The sequence below is a fragment of the Dendrobates tinctorius genome, unplaced genomic scaffold (genome assembly GCF_039654945.1).
Source record: "Dendrobates tinctorius isolate UK_male_01 unplaced genomic scaffold, ASM3965494v1 ptg000064l, whole genome shotgun sequence".
Taxonomy (NCBI): Eukaryota; Metazoa; Chordata; class Amphibia; order Anura; family Dendrobatidae; genus Dendrobates; species Dendrobates tinctorius.
This window is the reverse complement of record NW_027361732.1, coordinates 46,094,620-46,108,074: the sequence shown is the minus strand read 5'-3', so window position 1 is coordinate 46,108,074 and position 13,455 is coordinate 46,094,620. Positions and strand designations below refer to the sequence as shown.

Below are 13,455 nucleotides of genomic sequence, written 5' to 3'. Positions count from 1 at the left end.
TTTGGAGGCCTGGGACAGAAATGTTTGTATTTCTCCGCTTGATTGCAGATAACTACATTACCAGAGACATGAAAGCAATACTGTGCTGGATGAAAAGTCCATTCTTCCTGCACAGAGCAAATGGCTGGATTACCATTACCCGTCAGAGTGAAAGGGACGCTGTAAACTGAAACACCTAGTAACAGGCAACGAGTAACATGACACAGATTAAATTACCTTTTTTTTGCCATCTACCATGTGAACCATTCTTGCTTTTACTCTAGTGACTTCAGCATAGAAGAGGCTAAAGACTTAGTAAGTGTTTGAGATGGAAACTATAGGACAAAATTGTAATTACAACCTATTTCCTAAGTTAAAGGTGTTATAAATTTATATACAGTATATAATATCATGTTTTTACTAGAAAATATATCTTTTCCATTTTGTTTGACAGACCCTCATGAGTTGTCTTTTAAGGGCTGTCTTCAACCACTTATGTTTGCAGTATCGACAGGTATACCGCTGAATTCTAGCAGATCCCTAAATATGAAGAGAAGCATTAAGTGACAGTTTTACATTAGAGGATAGCTCATGACTTTTATAAACTCTACAATATACTAGTCATATTACTGAAGGTGAGGTTTCATTAGGTCATGATGTCTGTTCAGGCCCTTGGTGCATCACGGTGTGGATCAGCATCTAAATACACCTTCCCACCTACTTGTTTTTCCTCTATCTCCATGCTCTTCTTTTCTTGACAGCTCTGTGTCCTGTGAGACACGACCCGTAGCCTGGTAACTCAGACAACAAGACACGGCACGTGTAACTGTCCTGTGTGACACGACCCATAGGCCGGTAACTAAAACGACAAGACACGGGGGGAAGGGGCAACAATTACAACGGTGGGCCCTACGATAGGGAACGGGGACGTGGAAACCTCCTGCACTCCCCTGAGTCAGTGTCCCCCCAATCCTAAGGATCCCAAGGCCGGTTCCGCACCAGACGCCGATAAGGATACCTGTCACCCTAGAACACCCTACACCTATCCCTTGCTTGGGAGCTGGGTGGTGCAGGCACTGGCCCCACCGCTGTACTAATACACACCAGGGAAAAATACAAACAGGGGAAACACAAAAAGACTTATCTTGCTCTGCTGCAGCACCAGGCAGCAGAGTGCATCACCGGATTAACTTTTTGCAGTGGCTCGACACCTCAGAGCCAGCTGCCACCTTCACCATCTCACTCTGCTGCGGACACCGACAGCCAGAGTTCAACACCAGTTTCAGCAGTGGCTCCAACCTTCAAGCCAGCTGCTAACTTCACCAGGTTTCTGCAGTGGCTTCAAACCTCAGCCAGCTGAATCCCAAAAAGATGCTATCACCAACACCTGCTCATAGACCATGTGACCCTATATAGGAAAAGGGAATCGTCAAATGATCAGGGGCTAAAGGCTGCTATAATCCCAGTGACCACCGGGGGCAAAAGGCAAAGCAAAGAAAACATCAAGTGCAATGACCCTAACGGCCACCGGGGGCAAAACTACAACTGAAACCACCAGCGTGCAATTACCCTAATGGACACCGGGGGCAAAACTAGAACTGAAACCACCACAGTGCAAGAAAAAAAGGTTACTAGTGCATTTTATCTGTCATGATCCAACATGGATCATGACACTCTGACTTTATAGAACCAGAGAAGGGAGTAGATAGATGGAAAACAATTAGGTGGGATGGTGCATAGAAATTTTTCGCCACACCAAGGGTGCACCGAGTGCCTGTACTTCTGTGCTGTTAGTCTCTTTACGTGGAAGGGACTGAATTTGACCCATGGAGATACAGCACATAGATAAAGATTGTGCTGTTTCTAAAACCCCTATTGTATCTAGCAAAACTCCTGTTATTTTGAAGGAAGCACCATTTTTTTTTTTTTTTTACCTACTATGTTTCTATAATGCATTGGAAATGTTGGACCAGCAGAAGTTAAACGTTCTGGGGAATGAGAACAGAAAGGGAGAGGCCAAGGCACAAAATAGAAAGAATACTTTGGAGTTCAGGTCCTGCTCGTGAGGTCAAATGCTCCCACTGCTAAACATCTGCTCCAACAACTGTAAAGCTTCAGGGCATGCAGAAGATTCTGCAAGTCTGTCCTGAGAGACTCCCCTTACCGTGTCCTCTATGGCTTCTCGTTCGCTGCATTAGACCTCTGCCCGAGAAATTCTGGACCAATGAGTAATTTTCTGGCAGCTCGACATTGGTACCATTTTAACCCAAATTTTTGAATTCCAGGTTTTCATGCAAGGTTGGCATGACCTGCACAACCTGATATACCTGATATTATGGCAGGTTATCCATCTCCCTTCATTTGCAACCTGACATTCTTAGCGCAATGTAATAAGCCAACCGACCAAAGGTGTTAGGATCTCTAGTAAATCCTTACCTTAAGCATCATGTTTAGAAGGAAATGGATGCCAACAATGCTGGACATTTGTCACTTTGATTTCAACCCATACCAAGCAAAAAAAAAGTTCTTTTCTTCAATATATGCCTAAGGCCTCTTTCACACTTCAGTTTTTTGCCATCAGTCAAAATCCGCCAAAAATTTGAAAATGGCGGATCCGCAAAAATGGAAACAAAACGGATGCAAACTGATGGTACGGATCCGTTTTGTTGAGGATCCGCCATACCGATTTTACTGCGGATCCTCAACAAAACGGATCCGTTCCATCAGTTTGCATCCGTTTTGTAATCCGTTGGATCCGTTTTTTTGCGGATCCGTTTTTCCACACCTCCAAAATGGGATGCTCCCAAATATGATTCGCTCTTGGAAAATGCTCTCAAATGTGATTGGATGCTGGAAACTAGGGAGAAATATATCTAGGGTGTTGTGATACAATTTCTTTGAAAGGTTTTAGAGCTAGTGGCAGCGATGGAAGGAGTTAGTGCGAGTCTGGAAGGAGTTATTGCGAGTATTGACAGCTTCTGTGTGGAATTGGATCTTCACTTGAATCGGTTGGCAATTATTGCTATCGAGAGGGAGAAAAGAAGACTGCGAATCCTGCGTATGAGGAGACGGCGCCAGTGGATTCATCCCATTAATGCGCAGAGGTTCACCCGTGGCGTTTTTTCCACACTGTACCTGGAATTGAGGGAGAATCCGGACAAGTTCTTCAACTACGTGCGCATGCGGATGGAATTCTTTGAGATATTGGTGGATCGTGTTGGAGAACAAATCCGGAGAAGGGACACCTACATGCGGTTTTCTATATCACCGGCGGAGCGTTTGATGGTGACCCTTCGGTAAGTTATCTACCTTTTAAAATGTTTCAGATTCTGCAGGCTTTTATTGTTATGTTATGGCTTGTAGTTTGTATTAATTTTACTTTTTTTTCCCTTTTTTTAAGATTCCTGACAACTGGAGAATCCTTCACCTCCCTCCATTTCCAGTTCCGGATTGGGATTTCCACTATTGCTGGAATTGTACAACAGACCTGCCGGGCATTATGGGATTCTCTACAGGAGGAATACATCCCAGAGCCAACCCAGGAGAGGTGGCTGGAGATTGCAGAGAAGTTTCAAGATATCTGCCAGTTTCCAAACTGCATCGGTGCCGTGGATGGCAAGCATATCAGGATTGTGAAACCCATGGGATCTGGTTCACAGTTTTACAACTATAAAAAATACTTTTCCATTGTGCTAATGGCCATTTCGGATGCAAACTGCAAATTCATTGCCATGGACATTGGTGCATACGGTCGTTCTAACGACTCACAGGTATTCAAGAGTTCCACCATGGGCCGTCGCTTGTATGGAGACAATTTTAACTTCCCACCTCCAAGACCACTCCCTGGAACAACAGGCCCACCAATGCCTTTTGTGTGCGTTGGCGACGATGCTTTTCAACTTTCAAAACACCTACTGAAGCCATATGGTAGTCGTGGATTAACACACCAGAAAAGAATCTATAACTATCGGTTAACCAGAGCGCGCAGAGTGGTGGAGTGCGCGTTTGGAATTTTAACTGCAAAATGGAGAGTCCTGTTAACGGCCATGAAAATGAAAACAGAGACTGTGGATGAGGTGGTAAAGGCCTGTGTAATCCTGCACAATTTTGTCCTTTCAAAGGAACCAGTTTCCATCGATGACAATGTGTATGAAACCACCTTGTGGGATTATGAGCAGCAAACTTTTCGGAGTACTGGTTCAGTGGCAAGAATTAGGGATACCTTTGCAGATTATTTTGTTACACCAGAGGGACAAGTGGACTGGCAATATCACATGATATAATTTTCTTCTTACCAATTGTGAGTAATTTTTTTTTTTTTTTATCTGAAATTTTACCAAGTGTTTGCTTTGCACAAGCATTGTGTTTTACCATGTGATTTGGTTAATTTTACACTTTGCAGTGTTAACAATTGTTGGGTACCAAGCGTAAAGTTATCCAAGTGTTGTGTACCAAGCGTAAAGTTACCAAGTGTTGTGTACCAAGCGTTTTACACTTTGAAATGTTCACAAGTGTTGGTTATCAAATGTTGTGCTACCAAGTGTTTTTTTGTACCTTGTACACCACCGGTGTACTGTGAAATATTACCCAGGGTTGTGTGTTGTGTTAGCAAGTGTTGTGTTTACCTTTTACACCACTGGTGTAATTTGAATAAAGAAGCAAAAAATAAACATCACAATAAAGTTTTTTGAAAAAAAAGTTTATTTCTGACAATTTGTATTAACTGTATTTTTTTTTTTTAATTTTTTTTCTTAACTTTTTTTGTAACTTTTTTTGGTATTACCTTTTTGGTAACTTTTTTTTGGTATAATATTACCTTTTTTAATTTTTTTTGGTATATTACTTTTTTAATTTTTTTTTGGTATATTACAACAGAAAAATTACAAACTATGATAATGTTGGGTGGAGATAGTATTGGAGGGGGGGTTAACAGGGTTGACCACATCGAGGGGGGGGGTAGGGGACTGGGGAGGGAGTTGGTGAGGACCAGAAGTGGAAGGGGGGTTTAACACATGTGGTTGGGACGGGAGTGGATGGACAGACGAGGTTTGGGGGTACATTGAAGGTGTATGTGGGGGTGGGTATGGCGAGGGCATTGGGGTATAATGCAATGGGGAAGGTAGGTACTGGGAAGAATGGAATGGGGAACTAGAGAAAGGAGAGGGAGTGGTAGGAGGAGGGACGGCTGTGTGATTGATGGTGGTGGAAGGATGGACGGGGGGAGGATGGACTGTGGAAGGATGGACGGGGGGAGGATGGACTGTGGAAGGATAGACAGGGGGAGGATGGACTGTGGAAGGATAGACAGGGGGAGGATGGACTGTGGAAGGATAGACAGGGGGAGGAAGAGATGCTTCAGCAAGCACTTCCACTAGAGCATTCTGACAGGCTTGCATCACACGCATCTGCTGGTGAGTACTTAAACCTTCCATTTGCCGGACAACAGATTGAAAAAAGGTATGTCTCGGTGTCTGGTTTGATTCTAAACTCATCTGTTCCATGTGTCTTCTGAGTTCCATGATACTTTGATTGATCATGGTCAACCCAGAAGATAACCGTTGTCCATAAGTGTGGAAACCGTGTTGAACAGTTGAGTTTAGACTCAAACAGTCAGACAAGGTCAGCCTTTCCTGACTCCTCAGACGCTGCCGGCCAGAACCAAAAGTTGGTCGAGATGTTGCGGCAGTGTCTGAGGGGTGGGGAACAGGGAACAAGTCGTCACCAGCAGCTTCATGTGATGAAGTCTGCCCTGCTGCTCCAGTGCTGGTGGAGGGGATAGAGGGATCAGACAAGAGGGTAGGTACAGAGGGGTCGGATACCTCGATGTGGTCACCGGGGGCGGTCTCACTAGGGATCACTCCAGAGGGACGCAACTCTGATGCAGACTCCCGAGTGCTGCAGATGGTGCTAAAAAAAAAAAAAAGAAAAAAATGTATATTAAAAATATTGATATTTAATTTAAGTCTGCTGAAAAAAAAATTGGTTAAACATTTCTACTACAGGAATTGTTTGGGGAATATTTACCTTCTGCACGCCATTGTAGATCGCAGGAACGCCAGGGCTTGGTAGTTTTTGTACTGGGGTCCCCGGCGTCCTCCCGACGATCCACTCGGGGTCTGAATCTCTTTGTTGTAGTCCCTCTTGAAGCGATCCCGGAGCGACCGCCACCGTGTGATAACCCTGTCACCTGTGAAGCAAAAAAAAAAAAAAAAAGGTTTAGTATTCAACACTTCACATGCTGGAAATATAAGTTACTGAAGTTGTAATACTTACGCACAAAATCCCTGGCCCTCGCATTGAGTTCCTCCCAGTTGTCAATAACTGAAGAACAGACTTCATCCCAGAGCCGTCGTGTGGTTGGTTGGTCGGCATGAAGACGGTTTGCCATGTTCCACAGCGGCTCCCGGATTTCCACCTCATGGATGAGGTCATCACTATCAATAATGACACCCTCCTCCTGATGTCTGCGGGGAGCACGCTGTGAAACCTGTGAAGATAAAAAACAAAACAAAAAGCAAAAAATTACATTATATTCAAACACATGATGTTCATTTAAACAATTATCAAAATAGGGTTACTTACCGTTTGCCGACCACCAGAGGCATCACCTTGACGACCCTGGGATGTCCTGGGAGTCACTCTAGTGCGGGCACCGGATTCTGAAGACTGTGGGGAAAAAAAAAAAAAATGTTTGGATGGATGCAGTTATGGTGTGCACTGTGATGAATGTTTGTGTTGGGTGTAGCATTATGTATCTGTGTATGTGCTAAACTTACAATCTGCGCACCCCCTCCGTGTGTCTCTCCACCCTGCACATCTCCTCCTGGAAGCTCCTCTGAATCAGCTTCCTGTTAAAACATAATAGGATAGTGTTTTTAACCACAAAAAAATTATTTTAAATAAAAAATAAACAAAATTTTTTTTACCTCAGCTCGCTGATGATGTGAGGGGGAGCTTTCAGGAGAAGACATTACGGCTTGGGGCAGCTGTGTTGCTTCCTGAACTGATCTGCAAGTATAAACACACTTGTTAAGCTACTATACAAAGTATCATAATAAGCTTTCAGGCTTTTATACTTACAGGGAAAATGTTTGGCTGGCAGTATCTGCTTCGGCCTGGCTGGCAGTCTCTGTTGCGGTCTGGCTGGGCCTCTCTGCTGCAGCCTGGCTGGCAGTCTCTGTTGCGGTCTGGCTGGGCCTCTCTGCTGCAGCCTGGCTGGCTCTCTCTGCTGCTACCCTGCTGGTAGTGCTTGAAGTGATCTGCAAGTATAAAGAGACTTGTTAAGCTACTATACAAAGGATCATAATAAGCTTTCAGGTCTTTATACTTACAGGGAAACTAATGGTTGCCTGTACGCCGCGGTGTGGCTGTTCCTCTCTGCTGCGGTCAGGGTTGTTTCTGCTGCGGTCTGACCGGTCATGTCTGCTGCGTTGATCCCTGCTGCGGTCTGAATCTCTGCTACGGTTGGGCTGGCCGTGTCTGCCGGTATGGTGGCGCTTCATTGTGTGAACTGAAAGAAAATGATATGAAAGTTTAAAAAAAAAAACCAAAAAAAAAACAAACCACATTTTGTATGTGTAATTCCCTGAAACTAATTATACGCAATTTTAAGTGTTTGCATGTCTACATTCCCTTATCTCAGAGTGTAACCAGTGATTGAAGGTGTCTAATATTTTGTGTAAACCTACTTTCTTTGTGTTTTGTAACTGAGTGTAACCAGTAATTGAAGGTGTGTAATTGCTGTGTATACCAGTTTGCATTCCCTGAAACTCTCACCGAGAGTGTAACCAGTGATTAAAGGTCTCACCGTGTAACCAGTGATTGAAGGCGTGTAGTGTGTAATTGCTGTGTATACCAGTGTTTGCATTCCCTGAAACTCTCAACAGAGTATGTAACCAGTGATTGAAGGTGTTTAATTTCTGTGTATACCCACTGTGTTTGCATGGTTTTGAATTCCCTGAAACTCAGTTGTGTATACCCATTTTTTCATGGTATGTTGCAATCTCACTTTTAACCACACTTGTATACCAGAACACTTCAATTACCTTTATGGTAACTTAATTTTACCTTTTTTAAAATGATACAAAGTAGATTTTTTCAAAACAATTTATTTTTTTTTTTTTTTATTTTTTTTTTTCCAAAAAATAGGAGCTACTCTGCTCTTTATTTTAAATACCACAATACATGAAAAATAAAAAAACGCAAACACGCATAACACACAGCCAGGCTACACACTCCAGGTGTCTTGCAGGTGGAAGATTTGCAGCGGAGTTTGAAATTCTATCAGTCAGGCTGGTGTTTGATGTCTGGTTCGGTTTCTTCAGTGTGGCTGTTGCCAGATGTCTGGGCACAAACCACATACAATACCATTTAGGCCGGTTTCACATTTGCACTTTATAGCGCAGCGATGGCCTGCACACGTCCGCCACAAATCCCCACCTACTACTGCACATGAATGCTTGCCATCTGCGCACCCTATCTTTATCATAGGGTGCACAGATGGTGCGCTGGCAGGATTTTACAGTGTGCTGCGCACTTTTGAAGGTGTGCCGTGCGCGCCAAAATGCAACATGCTGCGTTTGGCGCGCAAGGGCACACCTTCAAAAGTGCGCAGCACATGGTAAAATCCTGCCAGCGCACCATCTGTGCACCCTATGATAAAGATAGGGTGCGCAGATCGCAAGCATTCATGTGCAGTAGTAGGTGGGGATTTGTGGCGGACGTGTGCAGGCCATCGCTGCGCTATAAAGTGCAAATGTGAAATCGGCCTAAATGGTATTGTATGTGGTGTTATTGGGCACAGACATCTACATTAAAACACCAGCCTGACTGATACAGTCAGGCTGGTGTTTGATGTAGATGTCTGGGCCCAATAACACCACATACAATACCATTTAGGCTGGTTTCACATTTGCACTTTATAGCGCAGCTATTTCCTGCACACGTCCGCCACTAATCCCCACCTACTAGCGCACATGAACGCTTGCAATCTGCGCACCCCATACTAAAGATAGGGTGTGCAGATCGCAAGCGTCCATGTGTGCTAGTAGGCGGTGATGACCAGATGGGACGGGGATTAGTGGTGGACGTGTGCAGGTTATCCCTGCGCTATAAAGTGCAAATATGAAACCAGCCTTTACACCACACAATCACAGCAAGAAATACAATATTAAAGTTGTATGAAAATAACATGCAGTACACATGCAACAGAAAAAAAAAAAAAAAATGCAACACACACACACACGCTCCAGGGGTCTTGCAGGTGGTAGACTTGCAGCTGTGCAGACAGGTTTTATAGCTCTAGTTGAATCTTCTGTCAGGCAGGCTGGAGTCTGATATCTTGCTTGGAGTATTCAATGTTGCTGGTGCCGGATTGACTGGGCCCAATTACACCACATACAATACACCACTCAATCGCAGCAATCACAGCATAAAAAATACAATATAATTACAGTTGTATGAAAATAAAAAGCAGTACACATGCAACAGAAAAAAAAAAAAAAATGGAAAGAAAAAAAAAAAAAAAAATGCACACACAGGCCACACACATACACACACACGCTCCAGGGGTCTTGCAGGTGGTAGACTTGCAGCTGTGCAGACAGGTTTTATAGCTCTAGTTGAATCTTCTGTCAGGCAGGCTGGAGTCGGATATCTTGCTTGGAGTATTCAGTGTTGCTGGTGCCGGATTGTCTGGGCCCAATTACACCACATACCATACACCACTCAATCGCAGCAATCACAGCATAAAAAATACAATATAATTACAGTTGTATGACACACACACACACACACACACACACACACGCTACACACTTGCAGGCCATACACAGAAATGTCATAGGTATACTCACACTTGGTAAAGCTGGTACTGGCAGGCCTCTTGATAGCTGTGGCTGCAGGCTTGGTGGGTGTCTGGCAGGCTGGGTGGTCTTGCAGGCTTGGTGGCTGTCTTGCAGGCTTGGTGGCTGTCTTGCAGGCTTGGTGGCTGTCTTGCAGGCTTGGTGGCTGTCTTGCAGGCTTGGTGGTGGTCTGGCTGGCTTGCTGTCTGGCTGCTACTGCATGTCTGGGCCCAATTAGCCCATCTTATATAGTTTTGGGACTGTCTGGAAAAGTATCTTTTTTTCTGGGCATGCGCAGTGCGATTTTGCGGATCCTGCCGGCGGATTCCGCAAAATCGCGGATCCCGGCGGATCCGCCGCCCATAGGGCCCCATTCTACCGCATGGCTGATGACGGCGGATCCGCCGTCATCCGCCATTTTGACGGCGAAAAAAAACGTTACATTCTCCGTCCCCCTCAGACAGAATCCGCAAAGAATTTTGCGGATCCGCCGAATATCGGACGCAACGGACGACCATCCGTCAAAATCCGCCACTAATGTATCCCAATGGGGAAATTGGCGGATCCGCAACAAGAAAAAGCGGATCCGCCAATTTCAAATTTTGGCGGATTGTGACTGATGGCAAAAAACTGAAGTGTGAAAGAGGCCTAAAAGAACTCATTACAATGAAAAAATATCCAGTCTACCAAGCTCATATTTCATAGTAGGGGGGAGCTTAGCAGATTAATATATCGTCTGCTAGGAAAATATTCAGTTTGACTTCATTATTGAAATCCGTGCTAATTCTATGTTTAGGAGTCCAGTGGGCGGTCCTCAGGTACGGACTGGGGCTGAAATTCAGTTCTGACATTTGAAATCACACAGACCTATGCTGTCCTCGTCCCCAAGCACCAGATGTAATATATTACTAAAATTACCCTGGATAGAAGAAAGCAAGATTTATTACAAGACCAATATTTCTACTGATACCGGTGACCTGCTGGGGTAAGTGGAGTCAGCGACTTTGTGCTCCATCACAACTCTTAACAGTATGCGTGTCTTTAGAACACCTATTCTGTTAACAGCCTAGCAGACAAGGCGGCCCACGACCAGAAAGGCCCTTCTGGCATTTGCCGGAATTGCCAGTTGGCCAGTCCGGCCCTGGCGGTCCTGTCCAGAGATTGACAACCACGTTATAGAAAAAGATTTGAGGGCACCCCAGAATATTTAAAGGGGATCTATGACAACACACAATATAAAATGTCAGTAGAGGAGAAAAGCAGTGTGTATAAGAGTCATGATCACCCAAAATTAAACTCAATCAAAGCAATCAATGTAAGATTATAAATTTTTATTGTACAACAGCACACAAATCTGGACACACAAAGTGTTAAAACCAATTAAAAAGGCCTAAAAAAGGCCAGAAATCGAAACACCAAGAGTCCATGTTAAGACCCTTGTAAACACATATACACCAAGCTGGCAGATATTATCAATCAAAAAAAAAAGTGCTGAGGAAGCCACGCTTTTAGTGGCGATACGCGTGGGGTTGTCCCCACATTACACCCATATGCTGGCTGCAGGTTTAACCCATTGTTCACCTTATTGTGAGGTAGTATCATCATGTTTTTGTTTGTTGTATTTCAGCCTCACTCTTTGTGCTTAACCAGAGGTTTCTCTGACACATTTTCCTCTTCTTTTCAGGTTATTTTTTGAATTCACAAAAAATATTTTTTGATCTTATTGGATATCAATCCAAATACAGGCCGTAGTAGATCTTAGGTTGCCAGTTCAGGATTGCTCATTTTTTCTCTCATGCATTTTTTTGCACATTATTGGGAGATAACAGATCACTCATTACTTCATGTACTGGGTTTTTGTTGCTTGCACATATATATATATATATATATATATATATATATATATATATATATATATATATATATATATATATATATATATATGTATGTATGTATATTGGTTGACAAATGAATGATGGTTGTATATATATTGTGATATCATCTTTGGGTATCTTACCTGCTTATATTCATGTTACAAATATTTTTTTTTTGATTGATAATATCTGCCAGCTTGGTGTATATGTGTTTACAAGGGTCTTAACATGGACTCTTGGTGTTTCGATTTCTGGCCTTTTTTAGGCCTTTTTAATTGGTTTTAACACTTTGTGTGTCCAGATTTGTGTGCTGTTGTACAATAAAAATTTATAATCTTACATTGATTGCTTTGATTGAGTTTAATTTTGGGTGATCATGACTCTTATACACACTGCTTTTCTCCTCTATTGAGATTGACAACCACACATGAGCATGTGTGCATGCTCATGCAAGGAAGGCTGCCAATCAATAAGTGAAACATTTATATTGAATATTTTCCTATGAATCAATTCATCGGACCCTGGTCTACCAGCCATGTCAGTAGTCCGTAGACAGACGGGAACCCTACAAACGCCTCCAATCTGCTGGAGTCCCCGTACCTCTTCTAATATGTAGACCTGGCACAACGTGTTTGTTTCAGTGTGACAAATACCTGACGTCGTGCCGGCCTACTAATCAGAAGAGGCGCCAGGTATGTTGACGGGTAGTAGATGACTGCTGGGCCAGGGTCCTGCATATGATTCGCTCATCTCTACTCACCAGTGTTGTGAATAACTATACAAATCTTGATATCCTGGTAATTCCTCAGGGAGTTAAATACCATATTGATCTATTAAGCTTAATAAAAGCAGTGATTCAGATGCAGCGCCTCGGTTCTATATGCACAGCAGACCTGAAATAACCGATGACCTACTTCACTCTAAATCTGTAGACTGCTCTGATAAATTTAGAAGGGTCAACGGATAAAGAAGGTAAAAATCTTGAAAAAATTGAGAGATGACTTTCTGAAGTTTGCTCAGAATGAAGTGTCCCATTTATGGTTTAATTGAAGGAGAGATCAGGATGTGATGCCAGAATATTGAGGTGAGACGGTGTCTGAAGCAGGTCAAGTCTCTGACATCTGGCCAGACGTGCATTGCTGAGTTGTCACATTGTCAGGCATATTAAGCTCATGCGAAGACATGATCGCTCTTGAGTAGATATATAATTGCCGTTCTCTAGCACACTGCCTTGTGAATTATTGGTGCTGTACGCTTGAGTGCACTGGTACAAATTACTGCAACCTCCCATTAAGTACAAATAGCAGATAATACAGTGCTCTCGCTTTATATTGCCGGCGTCCAGCATCCTCACGGTGACATTAAGGGTATTCACTCTTATTGCGCATTCATGTGCTGCACTAAATCTGTTGGAAAGAGGGTGATGCAGAGAATAGGACTTGATAAGGGTTTTCTGAAGAAGGAAACTTCTATAACTTGGTTATCCATTAAGAAACATACAATTAGGAAGCCATGAATAGAAAGGACCAGTGTGATGAGCATCGCCCAGGACAGTATTACCCATCATTTACCTTCTGCTATAGTATGCAGGTGACCAGAGATAAACCCAGATACACTGCAGCTTATTCGGATGGAAACTCCATTAGCACTTGCAGGACTTTTTAGTTTTTATCTTATAATCATTTTATTTGCGGAACCTAAATAAAAGCACCGAGAAAAATGTATTTCAATATTTTGCCATCTGCACTTTTTTTGGTCAT

General features: G+C 43.2%; 2 protein-coding genes across 3 annotated transcripts in view; one reads left to right on the top strand and one right to left on the bottom strand.

Moving 5' to 3' along the window:
* The window catches only part of KLF12 (KLF transcription factor 12), a 330,400-nt gene that overhangs the window by 182,016 nt on the left and 134,929 nt on the right, over positions 1 to 13,455 (top strand). The gene's annotated exons all lie outside the window — the stretch shown is intronic.
* Positions 6,085 to 12,519, bottom strand: LOC141094633 (uncharacterized). The gene is made up of 5 exons (XM_073580474.1): positions 12,456 to 12,519; positions 9,834 to 10,064; positions 7,311 to 7,489; positions 7,060 to 7,238; positions 6,085 to 6,987 (listed from the first exon to the last, which is right to left on the bottom strand). The coding sequence occupies exons 1-5, from the start codon at positions 12,517 to 12,519 to the stop codon at positions 6,870 to 6,872; spliced, it is 771 nt and encodes a 256-aa protein (XP_073436575.1). The 3' UTR covers positions 6,085 to 6,869.

Bases quoted from the DNA above. Each gene is read 5' to 3' on its own strand.
- LOC141094633 (XM_073580474.1), bottom strand. From the start codon at position 12,519: ATGGTATTTAACTCCCTGAGGAATTACCAGGATATCAAGATTTGTATA. The intron at 10,065-12,455 runs GTGAGTAGAGAT...AAACTATATAAG, and splicing joins TATAGTTATTCACAACACTG to ATGGGCTAATTGGGCCCAGA. The intron at 7,239-7,310 runs GTAAGTATAAAG...TTATACTTGCAG, and splicing joins AGGCAACCATTAGTTTCCCT to ATCACTTCAAGCACTACCAG.